The sequence below is a fragment of the Saimiri boliviensis genome, chromosome 16, assembly GCF_048565385.1.
Source record: "Saimiri boliviensis isolate mSaiBol1 chromosome 16, mSaiBol1.pri, whole genome shotgun sequence".
Taxonomy (NCBI): domain Eukaryota; kingdom Metazoa; phylum Chordata; class Mammalia; order Primates; family Cebidae; genus Saimiri; species Saimiri boliviensis.
This window is the reverse complement of record NC_133464.1, coordinates 14112168-14128855: the sequence shown is the minus strand read 5'-3', so window position 1 is coordinate 14128855 and position 16688 is coordinate 14112168. Positions and strand designations below refer to the sequence as shown.

Sequence of the window (16688 nt, the reverse complement as noted above, 5' to 3'; positions counted from 1 at the left end):
CTCGAAGAGAAGTCATCCATTCAGATCCTCTGCTCTGTCCCGCCTGACAGCGGGGACGAAGGTCCTGAACCTTGGCTGAGCCGGGCAGGTGACCTCCGGACTCGCCGCGGGGCGGGGCAAGTGTTGGGCGGAAGGAGGGCGTGGCTTGCGGGGCGGGGCGAAGAAAGCGTGGACGGGGGTGTGGCCGTAGGGGCGTGGAAAGTGGTGTGGGCGTGGCTAAGGGCAAGGGGCGGGGCGCGCGCGTCGGGAAGATGGCGCTACGTCTGCTGCGGAGGGCGGCGCGCGGAGCGGCTGCGGCGGCGCTGCTGAGGCTGTGAGTGCAGGTCCCTGTTCCCCGCCGCCCCGGCCCAGCTCGCCGCGGGTCGGCTCCCATTGCAGCCCTGCGGGCCGGACGCGGCCTCCCCACGCCCTCACGGGAACACAGCCGGACGGGAGCACCATGCGTCTCCCAAGCGCCGGCTCGACCTGGTCCAAGGTCGCTGCCGCCCTCGCCTCCCTGTGGGCGGGCCCTTATTGCACCCGGAAAATGGGTACACACCTTCGGTCGGGTTACTTGGACTCGGCCCCAGGAAACAAAACTGCCTCCCTCCCACAGATGGCAAACGTGAACACCCAGTCTTTTTCTCTGAGAGGCGGCTCGCCTGGTGAAAAACACCTGCGGTTCATTTAACATAGCTGTTCCCAAACGGTTTGGTCTCAGGACTTTGTTTACACGGCTAAAAATAATTTGGGGACCCCCAAAGCCTTTGCTTATATTTATTGATTTTTTACGGTGTGAGGAATTAAACCAGAAATTTAAAAAATATTCACTTAGTAACAAGCCCAATAATTTTTAATACAAATAACACTTTAATGAAATTATTAAAAGTGAGAAAATTGGCTCATGGTTTTTATATTATTGAAAATTTCTTCGGTTTAATAAAGAACAACTGGAGTCTCCTATCAGCTGTTTTGGAGGAGGTGTTTGAAAGAAATCTGGGCTCACGCAGATGGAGATACTAGTTGGGAAAGGGAGGACCAAGCAGACCCTCTCGAAGGGTCTTAGGGACCCCCCACGTGTCTTTGGACTACACTTTGAGAACTGCTGGTCTAGCACTTGCCCATCGTCTAGGTACGTGCACATACATGGTTTCATTTGATTCCCTTCACCACCATGTGAAGAAGTTGGGTGTCATGTTTATAAAGATGAAAAAACAGGGTCAGAAAGGTTAAGTGATTCTCAAAGCCCTATGACCAGTAATGAGAGAGTTTGGTTCAAAAACGGTCTGTGGCTCCTGGTCTGGCACTTCGTTCATTCATTCATTCATTTATATTTTTTTGAGACCGAGTCTCGCTTTGTCACCCAGACTGGAGTGCGGTGGTGCGATCTCTGCTCACTGCAACCTCCAGCTCCCCGGGTTCAAGCGATTCTCATGCCTCAACCTCCTGAGTGGCTGGGATTACATGTGTACACCACCACACCCGGCTGGCTAACTTTTGTATTTTTATTAGAGGCAGGGTTTCGCCATGTTGGCCAGGCGGTCTCAAACTCCTGACCTCAAGTGATTCACCAGGCTCAGCCTCCTGAAGTGCTGGAATTACAGGCATGAGCCACCGCACCCGGCCTGGTCTAGAACTTCTTACATCTTATTGTACTGTGCCTCTTCAGTCACCCATGTCCTATGGGCGGACCCACCTAGTCTTATAAATTCCACTTTCCCATTTCCTCCACTGCCCCTGACACAGGGCCCTGGCTCCAGAGGAGCAGCTCGGGCAGTGCACCCAGGCTGGTCCAGAAGGGCCCTTTTCTGGCTCCTTTTGAGAGGGCCAGCCTCTGTGGGCTGTTCAGTAGCAGGTCTGGCGAGCACACCCAGTCCTCAGGCCAGCGCGCCGCAGGGTAAACTCACTGTGCTCCTCTCCCCTCTTAGCACACTGGCTCCATTCTCAACATGTCTACACACTGGAATATAGGATTCTTGATTGGAATTTTTTTTTTTCCTTTGAGCATTTTAAAGTGTATTATCTCACTGTCTTCTTGCCTCTATTTTTCTCATGAGAATTCAGATGTTAATCGTATCAGGGTTCTATGTAAGTGATGAGTCATTTTCTTGGCTTGCAAAATTTTCTTTTTCTTGGTCTTTTGGTGGTTTTATCATGATATGTGTGGTTCTGTTTGAGTTTATCCTCCTTGGAAGTTTGTTGAGTTTCTTGGATGTGTATACATCAAATTTGGGGAGTTTTTGGCTATTGTTTTCTCAAAGAAGTCTGTTCTCTTAACCCTCTCTTCTCCTTCTGAGGCTCCCATTATGTATATGTTGGTGTAGTTGATGGAACACCACAGGTCTTTGAGACTGCTGTGTTTTCTTTCTGTTTCTCAGGCTGGATAATGTCAATTGACTTGTCTTTAGGTTTGCTGATTCCTCCCTCTTCCAGCTCAAATCATTTTCATTTTAATCAGAACTTTTCTTTTTGGAGACTGAGTCTCACTCTGTCACCCAGACCAGAGTGCAGTGGTGCAGTCTCGGCTCACTACAACCTCTGCCTCCTGGGCTCAAGCTATCCTCCCACCTCAGCCTCTCACATAGTTGAGAGTACAGGTGTGTGCCACCGCACATGGCTAATTGTTTATATTTATTGTAGGGATGGGGTTTAGCCATGCTGCCCAAGCTGGTCTCTAACTGGGCTCAAGCGATCTGCCCGCCTCTGTCTCTCATAGTGTTGGGAATGCAGGCATGAGCTGCCATGCCCGGCCCTTTTCTATACTTTCTCTTTATTGATATTCTCTTAAGTACAGAAACATCATTCTCATACTTTCCGTAAGTTCTTTCTTTCTTTCTTTCTTTCTTTCTTTCTTTCTTTCTTTCTTTCTTTTTTTAGAGACAGAGTCTTCAGGCTGGAGTGCAGTGGTGCGATCGTAGCTCAGTGCAGCCTCCAGCTCCTGGGCTCAAGTGATCCTCCTGCCTTGGCCTCCTCCCCAGTAGTTGGGACTATAGGCACATACCACCATGCCCAGGTAATTTTTAAAGTTTTTGAAGAGATAGAGTCTTGCTGTGTTGCCCAGGTTGGTCTTGAACTCCTGGGTTCGAATGATCCTCTTGCATTGGCCTCTAAAGTAGTGGGATTCCAGGCATGAACGACTGCACCTGGCCTCCTTCAGTTCTTTTTTTTTTGAGACTGAGTTTTGCTGTTGTTGCCCAAGCTGGAATGCCATGGCTCAACCTCGGCTCACTGCAACCTCTGGGTTCAAGCAATTCTCCTGGCTCAGCCTCCCGAGTAGCTGGGATTACAGGCATGTACCACCACACCCTGCTAATTTTGTATTTTTCGTAGAGACGGCGTTTCTCTGTGTTGGTCAGGCTGGTCTCAAACTCCTGACCTCAGGTGATCTGCCCGCCTCGGTCTCTCAAAATGCTAGGATTATACAGGGGTGAGCCACCGCACCCGGCCTTCCTTCAGTTCTTTATACATAGTTTCCTTTAGTTTTTTGAGCATACTTTAAATAGCGGATTTAACTAGTAAGTCCAACATCTGGACTCCGCAGGTACAGTTTGTAAAGACTACTTTTTTTCTTTGCATGTGGATCATACTTTCTTGTTTCTTTGTATGTCTTGTATGTTTTTGTTGAAAACTGGACATTTTAAGCAATATAATGGGGCAACTCTGGAAATCAGATTTCCCCTTTTCCCAGGGTTTATTGTTGCTGTTTGTTGTTGCTGTTTGCTTAGTGACTTTAATAAACTAATTCTGCACTGTATTTTTTGTCATGTGCAACTATTGAAGTCTCTGCTTGGTTAGCTTAGTAGTCTAACAATTAGATAAAGATTTATTTAAATTCCTGGAACCAGTGAGTCTCCTAGTATTTGCTGAGGGACTCTGTGTGTGTCAGGACGTGTCTTCAACATTCAGCCAGTTTGCTACTCTGCCTTTGCTTCCACTTCCTGCTTACAGAGACTGAAGGTTAGCTAGACATGAGCACTTAAGGTCTTTCCTTAGCAGGAATACTGCCCTGCACATGTGCGTGGCCTCCTAGAGTCTCAGGAACATGTCACAACTTTTCAGAGCCCTACAGTGGAGATCCCGTTCTTCATTTTTACTTTTTAAGCATTTTGGTTAGCCTGTTGTTCGCCCTGTTACCTTCCATGTCAAGTAGCTGTGATGGTAAATAAGTACTTCTGATTAGACAAATGCCCTCTGAGAAAATACTATTCCCACTCTGCAAGCTGAGTCAGGTCAAATAAAGATAGCTGTGCAAGTAGGGTCTTCCAAGGAGCCACAAGACAGGTCAAATAGTGACATTTTCCAGAAATGGGGCTTTTCCCCTCTAGTGGCAGCCATGCTGCTGGTTTCCACTGTGATGGAGGCTGTTGTTTTTCAAGTCTACCACAGAGCTGGGGAGGAAGGATAGGGTAAACTAAAACCCCCAAATTGCTGTTCTTACAGAGCATCATCCATTTATCTTGAATAAATGATCCCTATATTGCTGCAAGTCTTTAATTTCCAGAATTCTGAAAAAGTTGGTTCTGACAATTTTTGCCAATATTGTCATTGATTTTCTGGAATATGAGATTTTCAAAGGTCCTTTTTCTGTAGTTTTTGCTGAAGTCAGCCTGCATAGAATTTTGATCAAGAATGGATTTGAATTTATAATTTGTTTTCAGCATCCGTTGCATTGATCATAAGGCTTTTCTTCTTCAGTGTGTTAATATGGTGAATTACAGTGATTGACTTTGTAAAAGTTAAGCTGACCATTGCATTCCTGGAATAAACTCCGCTGATCATGATGTATTGTTTGGATTGAATGTGCTAAAATTTCATTAAAATTGTTTGTGTGTTCATAAGGAATATTAGCCTATAGTTTTCTGATACTGCCTTGGCCTGGGTTTGGTATTAGGACGATGATGGCCGCATGACCACACAGGATGTGTTAGAGAGTTCCCACTTATATTTCCTGGAACTGTTTGTGTAAAATTGGTAAGATTTTGCCTGTAATTGTTTGCACCTGCAAGTTTCTTTCTGGAAAAAGTGTTAAACTACAAATTCAGTTTCTTTAGTAGACATATTGCTATTCAGATTGTCTGGTTCTTCTTGAGTAAGCTTTGGTAGTTTGTATCCTTGAAGGACTATGCCAATTTCATTGAAGTTGTCAAATTCACATACCTAGAGTTGTTCATGCTAATTCCTTATCATTTTTCTTACAGCTCTATGAAGGTATATACCACACAATTTACCCTTTGTAAGTGTATGGTTAAATAATTTCTAATAAGTTTATAGCCTATCACTACAATCCAGTTTTAGGCCTCCCTCCAAATTTCTATCATGCCCCAAATTCTCTGGAGCCCCTTGCAAATTAATCCTTACCCCTGTCTCTAGTCTGTCATCTCCTTGCTGTTTGTGTCATACGTAGTGATGTATCCTCTTACATCCCTGATGTTTGTAATTCTTTTTTCTGTTTTTCATTTTTTTGATCAGTCTGGATCGAGTTTTATTGCATTTTTCTCTATTTTTTTTCTGTTTTTTATTCCATTGATTTCTGTCTCATCTTTATTATTTCCTGCCTTCAGCTTACATTGGGTTTAATTTGCCCTTTAGGTTTTTAAGGTGGAAATTTAGATAATTAATTTTAGACCTTTCTAGGTTTTTTTTTTTTTTTTTTTTTGAGACAAGGTCTTGCTCTGTCACCCAGGCTGGAGTGCAATGATGCAATCTTGGCTCTCTGCATCCTCCACATTCAGGCTCAAACAGTCCTCCTGCCTCAGCCTCCCAAGTAGTGGAGACGACAGGCATTAGCCACCATGTGTGGCTAATTTTTGTATGTTTTGTAGAGATGGGGTTTTGCCATGTTGCCCAGACTGGTCTCGAACTCCTGGATTCAAGCAATCCACCACCACCTCAGCCTCCCAAAGTGCTGGGATTACTGATGTGAGTCACTGCACTCATCTGGGGACTACTTTTTTTTTTTTTTTTTTTTTTTTTTGAGACGGAGTTTCGCTCTTGTTACCCAGGCTGGAGTGCAATGGCGCGATCTCGGCTCACCGCAACCTCCGCCTCCTGGGTTCAGGCAATTCTCCTGCCTCAGCCTCCTGAGTAGCTGGGATTACAGGCACGCACCACCATGCCCAGCTAGTTTTTTGTATTTTTAGTAGAGACGGGGTTTCACCATGTTGACCAGGATGGTCTTGATCTCTCGACCTCGTGATCCACCCGGCTCGGCCTCCCAAAGTGCTGGGATTACAGGCTTGAGCCACCGCGCCCGGCCCTGGGGACTACTTTTTAAGTATAAGTACTTAGTAATTACTTTTCAGCCATGCTTGGTAGCTTACATCTGTAATCCCAGCACTTTGGGAGGCTGAGGTGGGAGGATCACTTGCAGCCAGCAGTTCAAGTCCAGCTTGGGCAACATAGTGAGATGCTGCCTCTACAAAAAATTTTTAAAAAATTAGCTGGTTGTGAGGCCGGGTGCGGTGGCTCATGCTTGTAATCCCAGCACTTTGGGAGGCCGAGGCGGGTGGATCACGAGGTCAAGAGATCCAGACCATCCTGGTCAACATGGTGAAACCCCGTCTCTACTAAAATACAAAAATTAGCTGGGCATGGTGGTGCGTGCCTGTAGTCCCAGCTACTCAGGAGGCTGAGGCAGGAGAATTGCTTGAACCCAGGAGCCCGAAGTTGCGGTGAGCAGAGATCGCGCCACTGCACTCCAGCCGAGGTAACAAGAGTGAAACTCCGTCTCAAAGAAAAAAAAAAAAATTAGCTGGTTGTGATGGCTCATGCCTGTGATCCTAGCCACTTGGGATGCTGAGGTGGGAGGATTGCTTGAGCCTGGGGATTTGGGGTTCCAGTGAACTGAGATCATACCGCTGCACTCCAGCCTGGGTGACAGAGCAAGGCTCTATTAAAAATAGTAATAATAATAATTAAAAAAAATTTTCTGTAAGGATTGTTTTAATTCCCTCTAGCAAATTTTGCAAGATTTCTGATAACTATAATCTCTTTTCATTTATCATGTTGATATTCTGATAAGTTTTCTTATGTTGATCTTCTGATATACGGTATGTTTTCTAAAGTAATCAGTAGTAAGACTCCAAAAGAAAAATGGCTCCCTGGCTCTATGTGTTCAGTGGTAGCAGCCACGGAATGTGCTGGGAAGGCGCTTCACGTTTTGCAGTGCCATAGTAGAGAGGAATCTGGTAAAGAAAAAAACCAGATGAAGACAGTTTAGAGAAATGACAACTACAAGCTAAGTACCTGAGACTCTGGGTCAGTAGTAAGGGGACAGTGTGTGACGAGGCAGCGGAGCCGTGGAAAGTGGCTGAGGGGCCTGGATGGGGCTGCCTGTCAGGGTCCCAATAGGCCTTTTGTAGGGTTGGCTTCATCTTTGAAGCCTCCTGAGGTGCTGTCCCTCTGTACTGCTGTGAGGCCACTAAGGGAAAAGGGGAGGGAAGGGACCCAAAGGGAGGACAGAGGCGGGAGAAGAAGCGATGGGGAGAGAGAGGCAGAGAAGAAAGGAAGCAGCGAATGAGAAACGGGAGAAACCTCACTGAAAAGGAGGCAGGGTAAGCACTTAGAGATGAAAAAATGGTCACATTGAAAAGAACTCACTCAGTAAGGATGAATGTGTGTTCTTTGCTACTTGAACTGGTATTAAAAGGCCAATGTGAAGTGGTAGACATTTAAAAATGTTTATTGGCATCATTAGAAGTTGACTTTAGTTGCTCAAATGGCTGGTGGGAATGTGTAAACAAAAATGATATTTTGGATTGTTGAGGCAGAAAGTCACTTTAAATGGTCCCGGGAGGTAGAGGGGCCAACCCTGTCGATTGCCTGGGGCTGTCCTGGTTTTAGCATGGAATGTCCTATGTTCCTAGGCACCCCTTAGGTCCCAGCAGATGAGGATGGCTGTTCACCATAGAGGTGGAGAAGTAAAGGGCTGTGGATGAAGAGGGGTTCTGATTAGGAACAGGAAGGAGGGTGGAGCTGGAGGGGATGAGTGCAGGGCAGGTTACAGAGCCCAGAAGGAAAGTAATGGACAGAAGCTGAGAGAAAGAATGAAAAGACCAGTGGTCCAAGATGGTAGGCCACAGACTCCAGAACTAGAGCAAGAGTCTTCTGGAATGGCCTCCATTCTAGAATGGAGAGAGAGTATACAGAATGCTTTAATGGAGAAAGGCCACTGCTCAGAGTGGCGCTGGAGAGAAAAGAAAGGAGGAGATCGTGTGGGAGCAGGCAACACCAGGAAGGCAGGTGTATGCACAGTGTGCAGACCAGGCGTAGCCTGGGGATAGGGAACATACCTGGTCTGGACAGTGGAATTGGTGGGAAATCAGATTTCCCTGAGCAAAAACCAGTGGGCAGCAGCCAAGCTGGTGAACAAGAACTGGCGTGTGGCTGGGTCCGAATTGGGAGGCACCATGTGCATGGGCCTGCCAGGGCAGGTGCAGCTGCGAGGGAGGGCTCTGCCAACACTCAGCTGCACCATGCCTGCTGAACGGCCTCACCTTGGCCTCTGGCTCTGTTGCAGCTGTGTGGGGCTTGTGCTTCTCCGTACTGTTATCCTCTGGTAGAGTTTTACCGTGGACCACAGCCATCGTGTACATACTAGCTTAGAGGATACAGGGTCACCCACATGCTTTCTGTGGGAGAGGCCGAGGAGTCAGGGGGAGGCTGGGGCCTGAATTGAAGATCAACTCTTGACTGCAGAGATCCCTCCCTCCCTCTCTCTGTCCCGTGGATCCAGAGGGAAGTTGAGGACAGTTTCATGCCACAGGCTTGACCCAACTGGACTGAGTATCTGTGGCCTCTGTGAAGACTCTGTCCTTGCAAGGAACTCTCCTTAGTGCCCGTATTCTGCAGAATGTTTGAGTGGCAGGAGGACTTGATTCATCTAGAAATACTTCATGGTAGTCAGTTGCTAATAACCAGGATATCTACAGGTGGAGTGTTCTCAGGAGGCACACCTGAAGCTTCAAAGGTGAGGACGTAGACAAGGCGGTGGATGCACCTGTCCCAAGACATGACCCATATCCGTAGGGAGTGCCCTCAGGGCAGCTGACACCGCTCAGCACCAGCAGTCTCCAGTGATAGCTTTGGAATAGCCCAGGTCTGACTGGTGTATTTTCTGAAACCAGCCTTTGGTCACACAGTTTCCTAACTAAATGTTGTGGTGGCCACTCTGTAGGAGTTGCCGTTTTATGCGTGACTCCCTGTGAGGAAGCCCATAGTGCTGGTGGCTGAAATTTTAGGAATGCAGGTTTCTAAGAAGGCTGGGAGAAGACAGCTGGGCTCCTTGGGGCAGGGCTATTGGCAGGTTTAATTAATTTAAGATCTAAAAAGTTGTTAATTATAAAAACATTTTTTTACTACCCTGACTGCAGCTGGAGCTGTGTTCTGTTGTTACACATTGCTCACGATACTGTCAGGTTTGGAATTTCGTTAGGCAATAAAGAAGATATCAAGGAAATAACATTTGTGTTTTCATATAGGTCCCTTGGATATGAATTTAAATCCACTGTAATTCAAACAGGTTTAATTTATTTCATGTTGCTACTTGAATGTGTTATAGCTTATCAATTACATAACTCACTTGAGTGATGAAGACTCGAGATTCATTCCCTCCTTCCTTCCTTTCTCACCCCATCCTCCCCATCATAAACCAGGGTTAGAAGAGTTGTTAATTTAGCTGCTTTGATTATTATTTTTTAAGGCTGGGTGTGGCTATGTTGCCCAGACTGGAATGTGGTGACTATTTGCAGGTGTTAAATCATAGCTCACTGCAGGCTTGACTTCCTGGGCACCAGTGGCCCTTCTTCCTCAGTCTCTCTAGTAACTGCATCTGAAGCCATGTGTGACCACACCCAGCTGATTGTATGTTTTGTTTACATTTACGGATGTTAATCTAGGAGCGGTGATGATGTTTACTATTGTTCCACATGACTGTAGCACATACATATTTGTATGTATATAACCACAGTTGTTCATTTAGTCTGTTTCCAGGTTTCCTTGGGAAATGCAGAGATAAATGTTCCTATCCCCAAATCTCTGTGGATATCCTTACTTAAGTATTTGGAGGTAAATTTCCATATGTGAACTTGCTGAATACACTCATTTGAAGCCTTTTGATGCTGTCAAATCACCCTACACAAGGATGTGGCAATATATACCTGAGTGGTGTGTGCCTTTTGGAGACTCGTCTGTCCCATCTCCTTGCATTAGGAGCACCATGCACACTGAAGCAGGCACAGACTGCCATGCAAGTCACCTAACCGGCAGCACCAGATCTAAAAAGGCCTGTTGGCTACCACAGCAGCTCTTCCCTCAGCAGCCTTGGCTGTCACACTGGCCCCGCACGTGGGTGTTTCTGTAAATGGCTGTGAAGGTTTACCTCTTCTGAACTATACCACATGTTAACCTCTTTCTCTTAGTTAGGTCTTTGAGATGGGCAGAGGTGCTGTATTTAATAATAAAGGAATGGGCCAGGCATGGTGGCTCATACCTGTACTTTCCAGCACTTGGGAGGCTGAGGTGGGAGGATCACTTGAGGTCAGGAGTTCGAGACCAGCCTGGCCAGCATGGTGAAACCCTGTCTGTACTAAAAATACAAAAATTAGCCAGCTGTGCTGGTGCATACCTGTAGTCCCGACTACTCAGAAGGCTGAGGCAGGAGAATTGCTTGAACCCAGGAGGCGGAGGTTGCAGTGAGCCAAGATCACACCACTGCACTCCAGCCTGGGTGACAGAGTGAGACTCCATCTAAAAAATAATAGTGTTAATATAATAATAAAGGAATGAAAGTTTCCTTAGAAAGTAAGGATTCTGTTTTAATAGGATACTTGGCGTGGGCAAGTCTGTCTTAACTGTTTCTCCTCACTGTGTCTAAATGAGAAGGAAGGATGACCCTGATATCTGTATTTGCAGGACACTTCAGTATTAATATTCAGAACCCCAAATATTGAAAAGTGTAAAAGACAATACTTGCTACTTCACTGTCCTGTTTGCACCCCCAGTAAAATGAGGGTCTTAGTTTAGTGGAAAACTCTGTTCACTGTTTAACTCACAGTTCTACGTTGCTAAAAATTGACACTTGAAAAAAATTTAATAAGGGCCTCTCTATGGACCTTTTTAAAGTTTATATGGTCATTAAAAACATCATTGCATACATATACTTTGTACCACTTTCGAAGTAGTGCAGGCTTGTTTGAAAGCATACACTTGACTTGTCTTATTTAATCTCACAGTATTCTTTGTGAGAAGGAAGATATGCCCGCATCATTTTGTGGCCAAAAACAAAAGTTTAGGAAATGAAAAAAAGCAAACAGAAAACATCATGCCAAATGCTGTTTTCATAGCGAGGCACTGGAGGGCGCACTAGCAATGGGAGATGCATGCAGTCTCTGCAGTCTGCGGGCTGCCCTTACAAACGCCTCTTTCAGAAGATGTAAGACTTGTTTTTTTCTCTGTTCATTTTTAAGGCAAATGAAAGACACATGGATGGTAGAGGAAATATTTCTATACTGACCTATAAACTGTCCTTTTAAAAGTTTATGAGAAACTGAAGAAGTAGCTCTGTGTTCCAGCCCTCCTTATGACCTCCTCTCTCCCTGCCCTGTTGCAGCCTCACCGGCCTCTTCTGGGCTGTGTCGTCAGCCTGGAGCACTCTGTCCCTTTGTGTCTCAGCTCAAACGTCACGGATCAGAGAGGTCTTCCTTGACCACCCTGTACAACATAGCCTCCACCCCTCCACCCAGCCTCTGCACTACCCCTGTCCTCTGGCTGCTGTTTTCATTTTTTCCATTACCCTGTTTCCACCAGACATATACATGCTTATTTGTTTATTGCCTGCCCCACCCCAGCCCCCAGATACTCGTCAGAGCAGGGACTTGGTTTATTCATCGCTGTTATATACCCAGAACCTAAAACAATCCTTGTCAGTGCCTGATGTAAATTTGCAGAATGAAAAAAGAACAGATTTAGAAAATGAAATATTTTGAGTGTTTCTAAAGATTTAGTGCATTTTTGTCTTTGTTGTGGTAAATTATACATAATTTATAACAGAATTACCATTTTAACCTTTTTGTTTTGTTTTGTTTTCATTTTTTTGAGACCATCTTGCTCTCTCGCCCAGGATGGAGTGCAGTGGTGTGATCTCGGCTCACTGCAACCTTCGCTTCCAGAGTTCAAGCAATTCTCCTGCCTCAACCTCCCAAGTAGCTGGGATTACAGGCGCACGCCACCACGCCCAGCTAATTTTTTTTTTTTTTTTTTTTTTTTTTTTTTTTGAGACAGAGTCTTGCTCTGTCACCAGGCTGGAGTGCAGTGGCACAATCTGGGCTCACTGCAACCTCCGCCTCCTGGGTTCAAGCGATTCTTCCGCCTCAGCCTCCCGAGTAGCTGGGACTACAGGTGTGTGCCACCACACCCGGCTAATTTTTGTATTTTTAGTAGAGACGGGGTTTCATCATGGCCAGTATGGTCTTGATCTCTTGACCTCGTGATCCGCCCACCTCGGCCTCCCAAAGTGCTGAGATTACAGGCGTGAGCCACCATGCCCGGCCTAATTTTTGTATTTTTAGTAGAGACGGGGTTTCACCGTGTTGGGCAGCCTGGTCTCGAACTCCTGACCTCAGGTGATCCGCCTGCCTTGGCTTCCCAAAGTGCTGGGATTATAGGCATAAGCCACCACACCTGGCCCATTTTAACCATTTTTAAGTATACTGTTTAGTGGCATTAAGTACATTCACATTGTTGTACAGCCGTCACCGCCATCCATCTTCAGAACTTTTTCATCTTCCCAAACTGAAACCCTATGGCCATTAAGCACTAACTTCCTGTTCCCTTTCCCCACCCAGCCCCTGGTAACCATCATTCTCATTTCTTTCACTGTGAATTTGACTACTCTAGGTACCTCATATACATAGCATCACATATTTGTCCTTTTGTGTTTGGCTTATTTTACTCAGCATAATATCTTCCAAGGTGCATCTGGGTTATAGCAGGTATCTGATTTTCATTCTTTAAGGCTGAATAATAATCTATTGTGTGTATATTCTGTATTTTATTTATCCATTCATCTGTTGATGGACATTTGGGTCATTGCCACCTTTTGGCTATTGTTAGTGCATGTTCTGTATGGAGCACAGAAATGTGATGTTTCAGTTTAAGCCCAAAGTGGATTTACTTGAATTATAGTAGCCAATCACAGATCACTCCTGGGTAATACTAGGGTTTGAATGTGGTATCCCCTCCAAAATTCATGTTGAAACTGAATCTGTATTGTGGTGGTATTAAGTGTGGCCTTGTAGAAAGCTGTTAAGTCAAGAGGGCTGTGCCTTATGAATGGGTTACTACCACTGAAAAGAGGCTTCAGAGAGAGTTTTCCAGTCTTGGCCTTCTGCCCTCTGCCATGTGGGGACACAGCCACCTGGCACCATGTTGGAAGCAGAGAGCAGCCCTCCGTAGATACTAAGGCTGGCACCTTAATCTTGGATTCCTCAGCCTCCAGAACTGTGGGAAATAAGTTTCTGTTGATGATAAATTACCCAGTCTGTGGTACTTTTAAAAATAACAGCATAAATAGACTAAGACAGGTGGTTTCTACCTTTAGGAAAATATTTGTAATTCATATTAAGGTAGAAACTTTTACTGTAGCTCCTAAAAATCAGAATTGGTTTGATATCCTCAGGTGCTATTTAGCTTTTTCTTTCAATTGTCAAAAATAATTTCAAAATCAAGTTAATAACTCTCTGCTATAAGCATGAAGGTCCTGGATAGATCCTCTGGGTTTCAAGTTCAATGCTGACCCTGCAGTTAGCCCTTGACCTTGTTCAAGGCTCTTGTCTAAATTGTGCCTTATTTTTCTTACCCATCAAAAGGAGGATGGACTAGTTTCTTCCTGCCAGTTGACATTCCAAAGTCTAGAAAGGAATTATTGCCCTCCAGTAAGAAGAGCTTGGGGAATTCAGAAATATACACCTTTTTGAGCTCTAAGTTATTTTGGTCCATTTGAGCTCAGTTTGACCAGAGATTGAAGATAAAAGCTCTGCCTCCCCCAAACTTATGGGGACAGTCTGTATCAGTTGGTGTTACCGCCTTCTCCTGCCAGTAAGGGAGATTTGTTTGGTCGTGTGTTGTTGATCCTCTCCCTTTAGGTGCTCAGAAGGGGCGGCGCCTTCATCGTGTCTCTCCCTGAAGCAGGGAGTGCTATCAGGCACTTTGTTACAGTGGCTTATGACAGACACAGCACAGCGCCAAGGGATTAGGATTCTAAAATAATTCAGGTGTACTGAGATGCAGATCCTAAAAGAACTAAACTGTAAGAGAAGGTAGATGTCCTAAATTTTAGTCTGATCTGCAAGACTTTGACTCAGAAGTGGGTACCTGATTTTTGCCTACATCTCACCTCTTTCACTTTTTTCCTGCTCCAGTTTTGGGTTTCCTGTCCACCTGGTGCCCTCAAGCTGGCTTGCGAATGCTCGGAGCCTGGACCACAGTGCTCTGGAAGGGTCTGCCTATTCTAGGGCTCATCAGCCAGCAGCCTACTCAGGGATGACCAGTAAGCCCAAGAAAACAGGCAGTGCTCATGTCAGATGTGTAGCCCTTCCCAAGTGCTGCACATTTCAAGAAATGCCTTTGCTGGGCACGGGAGCTCATGCCTGTAATCCCCGCACTTTGGGAGGCCGAGGTGGGCAGATCATGAGGTCAGGAGTTTGAGACCAGCCTGACCAACATGGTGAAACCCCATCTCTACTAAAAATACAAAATACACTTAGGAGGCCAAGTCAAGAGAATCTCTTGAACCCAGGAGGTGGAGTTTGCTGAGATCACGCCGTTGCCCTCCAACCTGGGTGACAGAGTGAGACTCCATCTCAAAAAAAAAAAAAAAAAAAAAAAGAAAGAAAGAAAAAGAAATGCCTTCTGCAGATGCCTTAACTGCAAGGGAGCCAGCCAGTCAAGAGAATTTGTCCTCTACCAGGAAGAGAATATGGGTATAGGAGAGGCTTGGAGTGTCTCTGCCACCCCCATGTCTTCTGGACAAAGGTCCAAGCTGTGGGTTTGAATCATCAGTGTCTACTTGTCCTGCAGAAAGAACATCAGAGGTTTTCCGGGTAATCTGGTTACATGCCTGCACCACAGGACTGGGAGAATCCTTACCCTAAACCTCTTCTCCCCACCCCTTAACACGTAAACACGCTTCTCACTGACCTTAAGCATCCTAGCACTGCACTCTGATCATGGTGCCCACCCCCTTGGACAGCATAAATTTCCTGATGATAACCAGTTACCTGCCGCATAAAGTCCAGGCCCCTTAGCATGGCATGCATGCACCTCCTCACCTGACCACCATCTTTCCAGTTCCCTCCAGGGCCCTTACCTGTGGCCACATGTGCCACTCACCATGCCCACATTCTGGATCATCAGTGCCACTTCCTCCTGGAAGCCTTCCTTCCCTAGACACCTCAGCCAGCCATCTGTCTCTTCCCTGAGAGCCCTAACCTCTCTGCTGACTTTTGCCAGCCTTCCCTGTGTGAAGGTGATGGAGGCGCAAAACTCCCAGTTATCTTTGATGCAGCCCCTCCTCTCCTCTCCCACCCACAGCCCATCTGTTGCCAGGCCTGTTGATTTTCCCCTTCAGGTGCCAACTCTTTTTTTCATTGTGTTAGTTTCCTATTGCTGTTATAACAGATTATCACAGACATCATGGTTTAAATTAAGCTTGTCCACACGTGGGCCTGTGGGCCACACATGACCCGGGACGGCTTTGAATACGACCCAACACAAATCTGTAAACTTTCTTAAAACATTATGAGATTTTTTTTGGTGATTTTTTTTTTTTTCTTTAGCTTATCAGCTGTTGTTAGTGTATTTTGTGTGTGGCCTGAGACACACCTTCCAGTGTGGACCAGGGAAGCCAGAAGAGTGGACACCCCTGGTTAAGTTAACACAGACTTGTTAACTTAAGCTTCGGCAAGTTCGAAGTCTGATATGGGTCTTTGTGGGCTGAAGCGACAGTGTTTACAGGAATGGAGAGCCTCCTTTCTGGCAGTTCTGGGGGATTTGTTTCCTCGCCTTTTCCAGCTTCTAGAGGCTGCCCACATTCTTTGACTCCTGGCTCCTCATCCGTCTTCAAAGCCAGCCCCAGTGGGTTGAATTCTTCCTCTCATTGCTGTCATCTCTCGGGTTCTGTTGCTTCTGCCACCCTCTCCAACTTAGAAGGACCTTTGTAATTACGTTGGCCCCATGTGGATAACCCGGGCTAATCTCCCCAACTCAGGGTCAGCTGATCAGCAACCTTCATTCCACTTTGCCATGTAACCTAACATATCAGTAGATAGTGGGTAAAAGGACGTGGACATCTTTGGGGGACGTTATTCTGCATACTCACCCACTGTTTTAGATTCAGGTTTGAACTCTTGCAATAATCATCTAATGGGCTGAGTTCCCTCATTGCCTCTCAAGTTACGTGCTGCCAGCTTCTCTGCTTCACATCCTTCCCATTGCATTTATAATAAACCCTGACCCTCCCTTGGATTCTGAGGAGTGTATGATCTTCCCCCTCCTGCCTTTTTCATCTCACTGCCTTCCATTGTCCTCACATAGTCCGCTCACCACGCATCGTTGGCCTTCTCCTGTTCCCTCAAGTGGGGAAGGCAAACACCCATGGGCTTTTCTTTATTATTTACTTATTTATTTTTTAACACTTCCCTCCTTAGATCCAA

General features: G+C 45.9%; 1 protein-coding gene across 2 annotated transcripts in view; it reads left to right on the top strand.

Moving 5' to 3' along the window:
* The first annotated feature begins 215 nt into the window (after positions 1-215).
* The window catches only part of CLYBL (citramalyl-CoA lyase), a 290952-nt gene continuing 274479 nt past the window's right edge, over positions 216-16688 (top strand). For both annotated transcript variants that reach the window (XM_003928221.4, XM_074387482.1), the window contains exon 1: positions 216-313. In XM_003928221.4, the coding sequence (XP_003928270.1) occupies positions 252-313 (62 nt within the window). In that variant the 5' untranslated portion in view covers positions 216-251. The remainder of the gene's footprint in view (positions 314-16688) is intronic.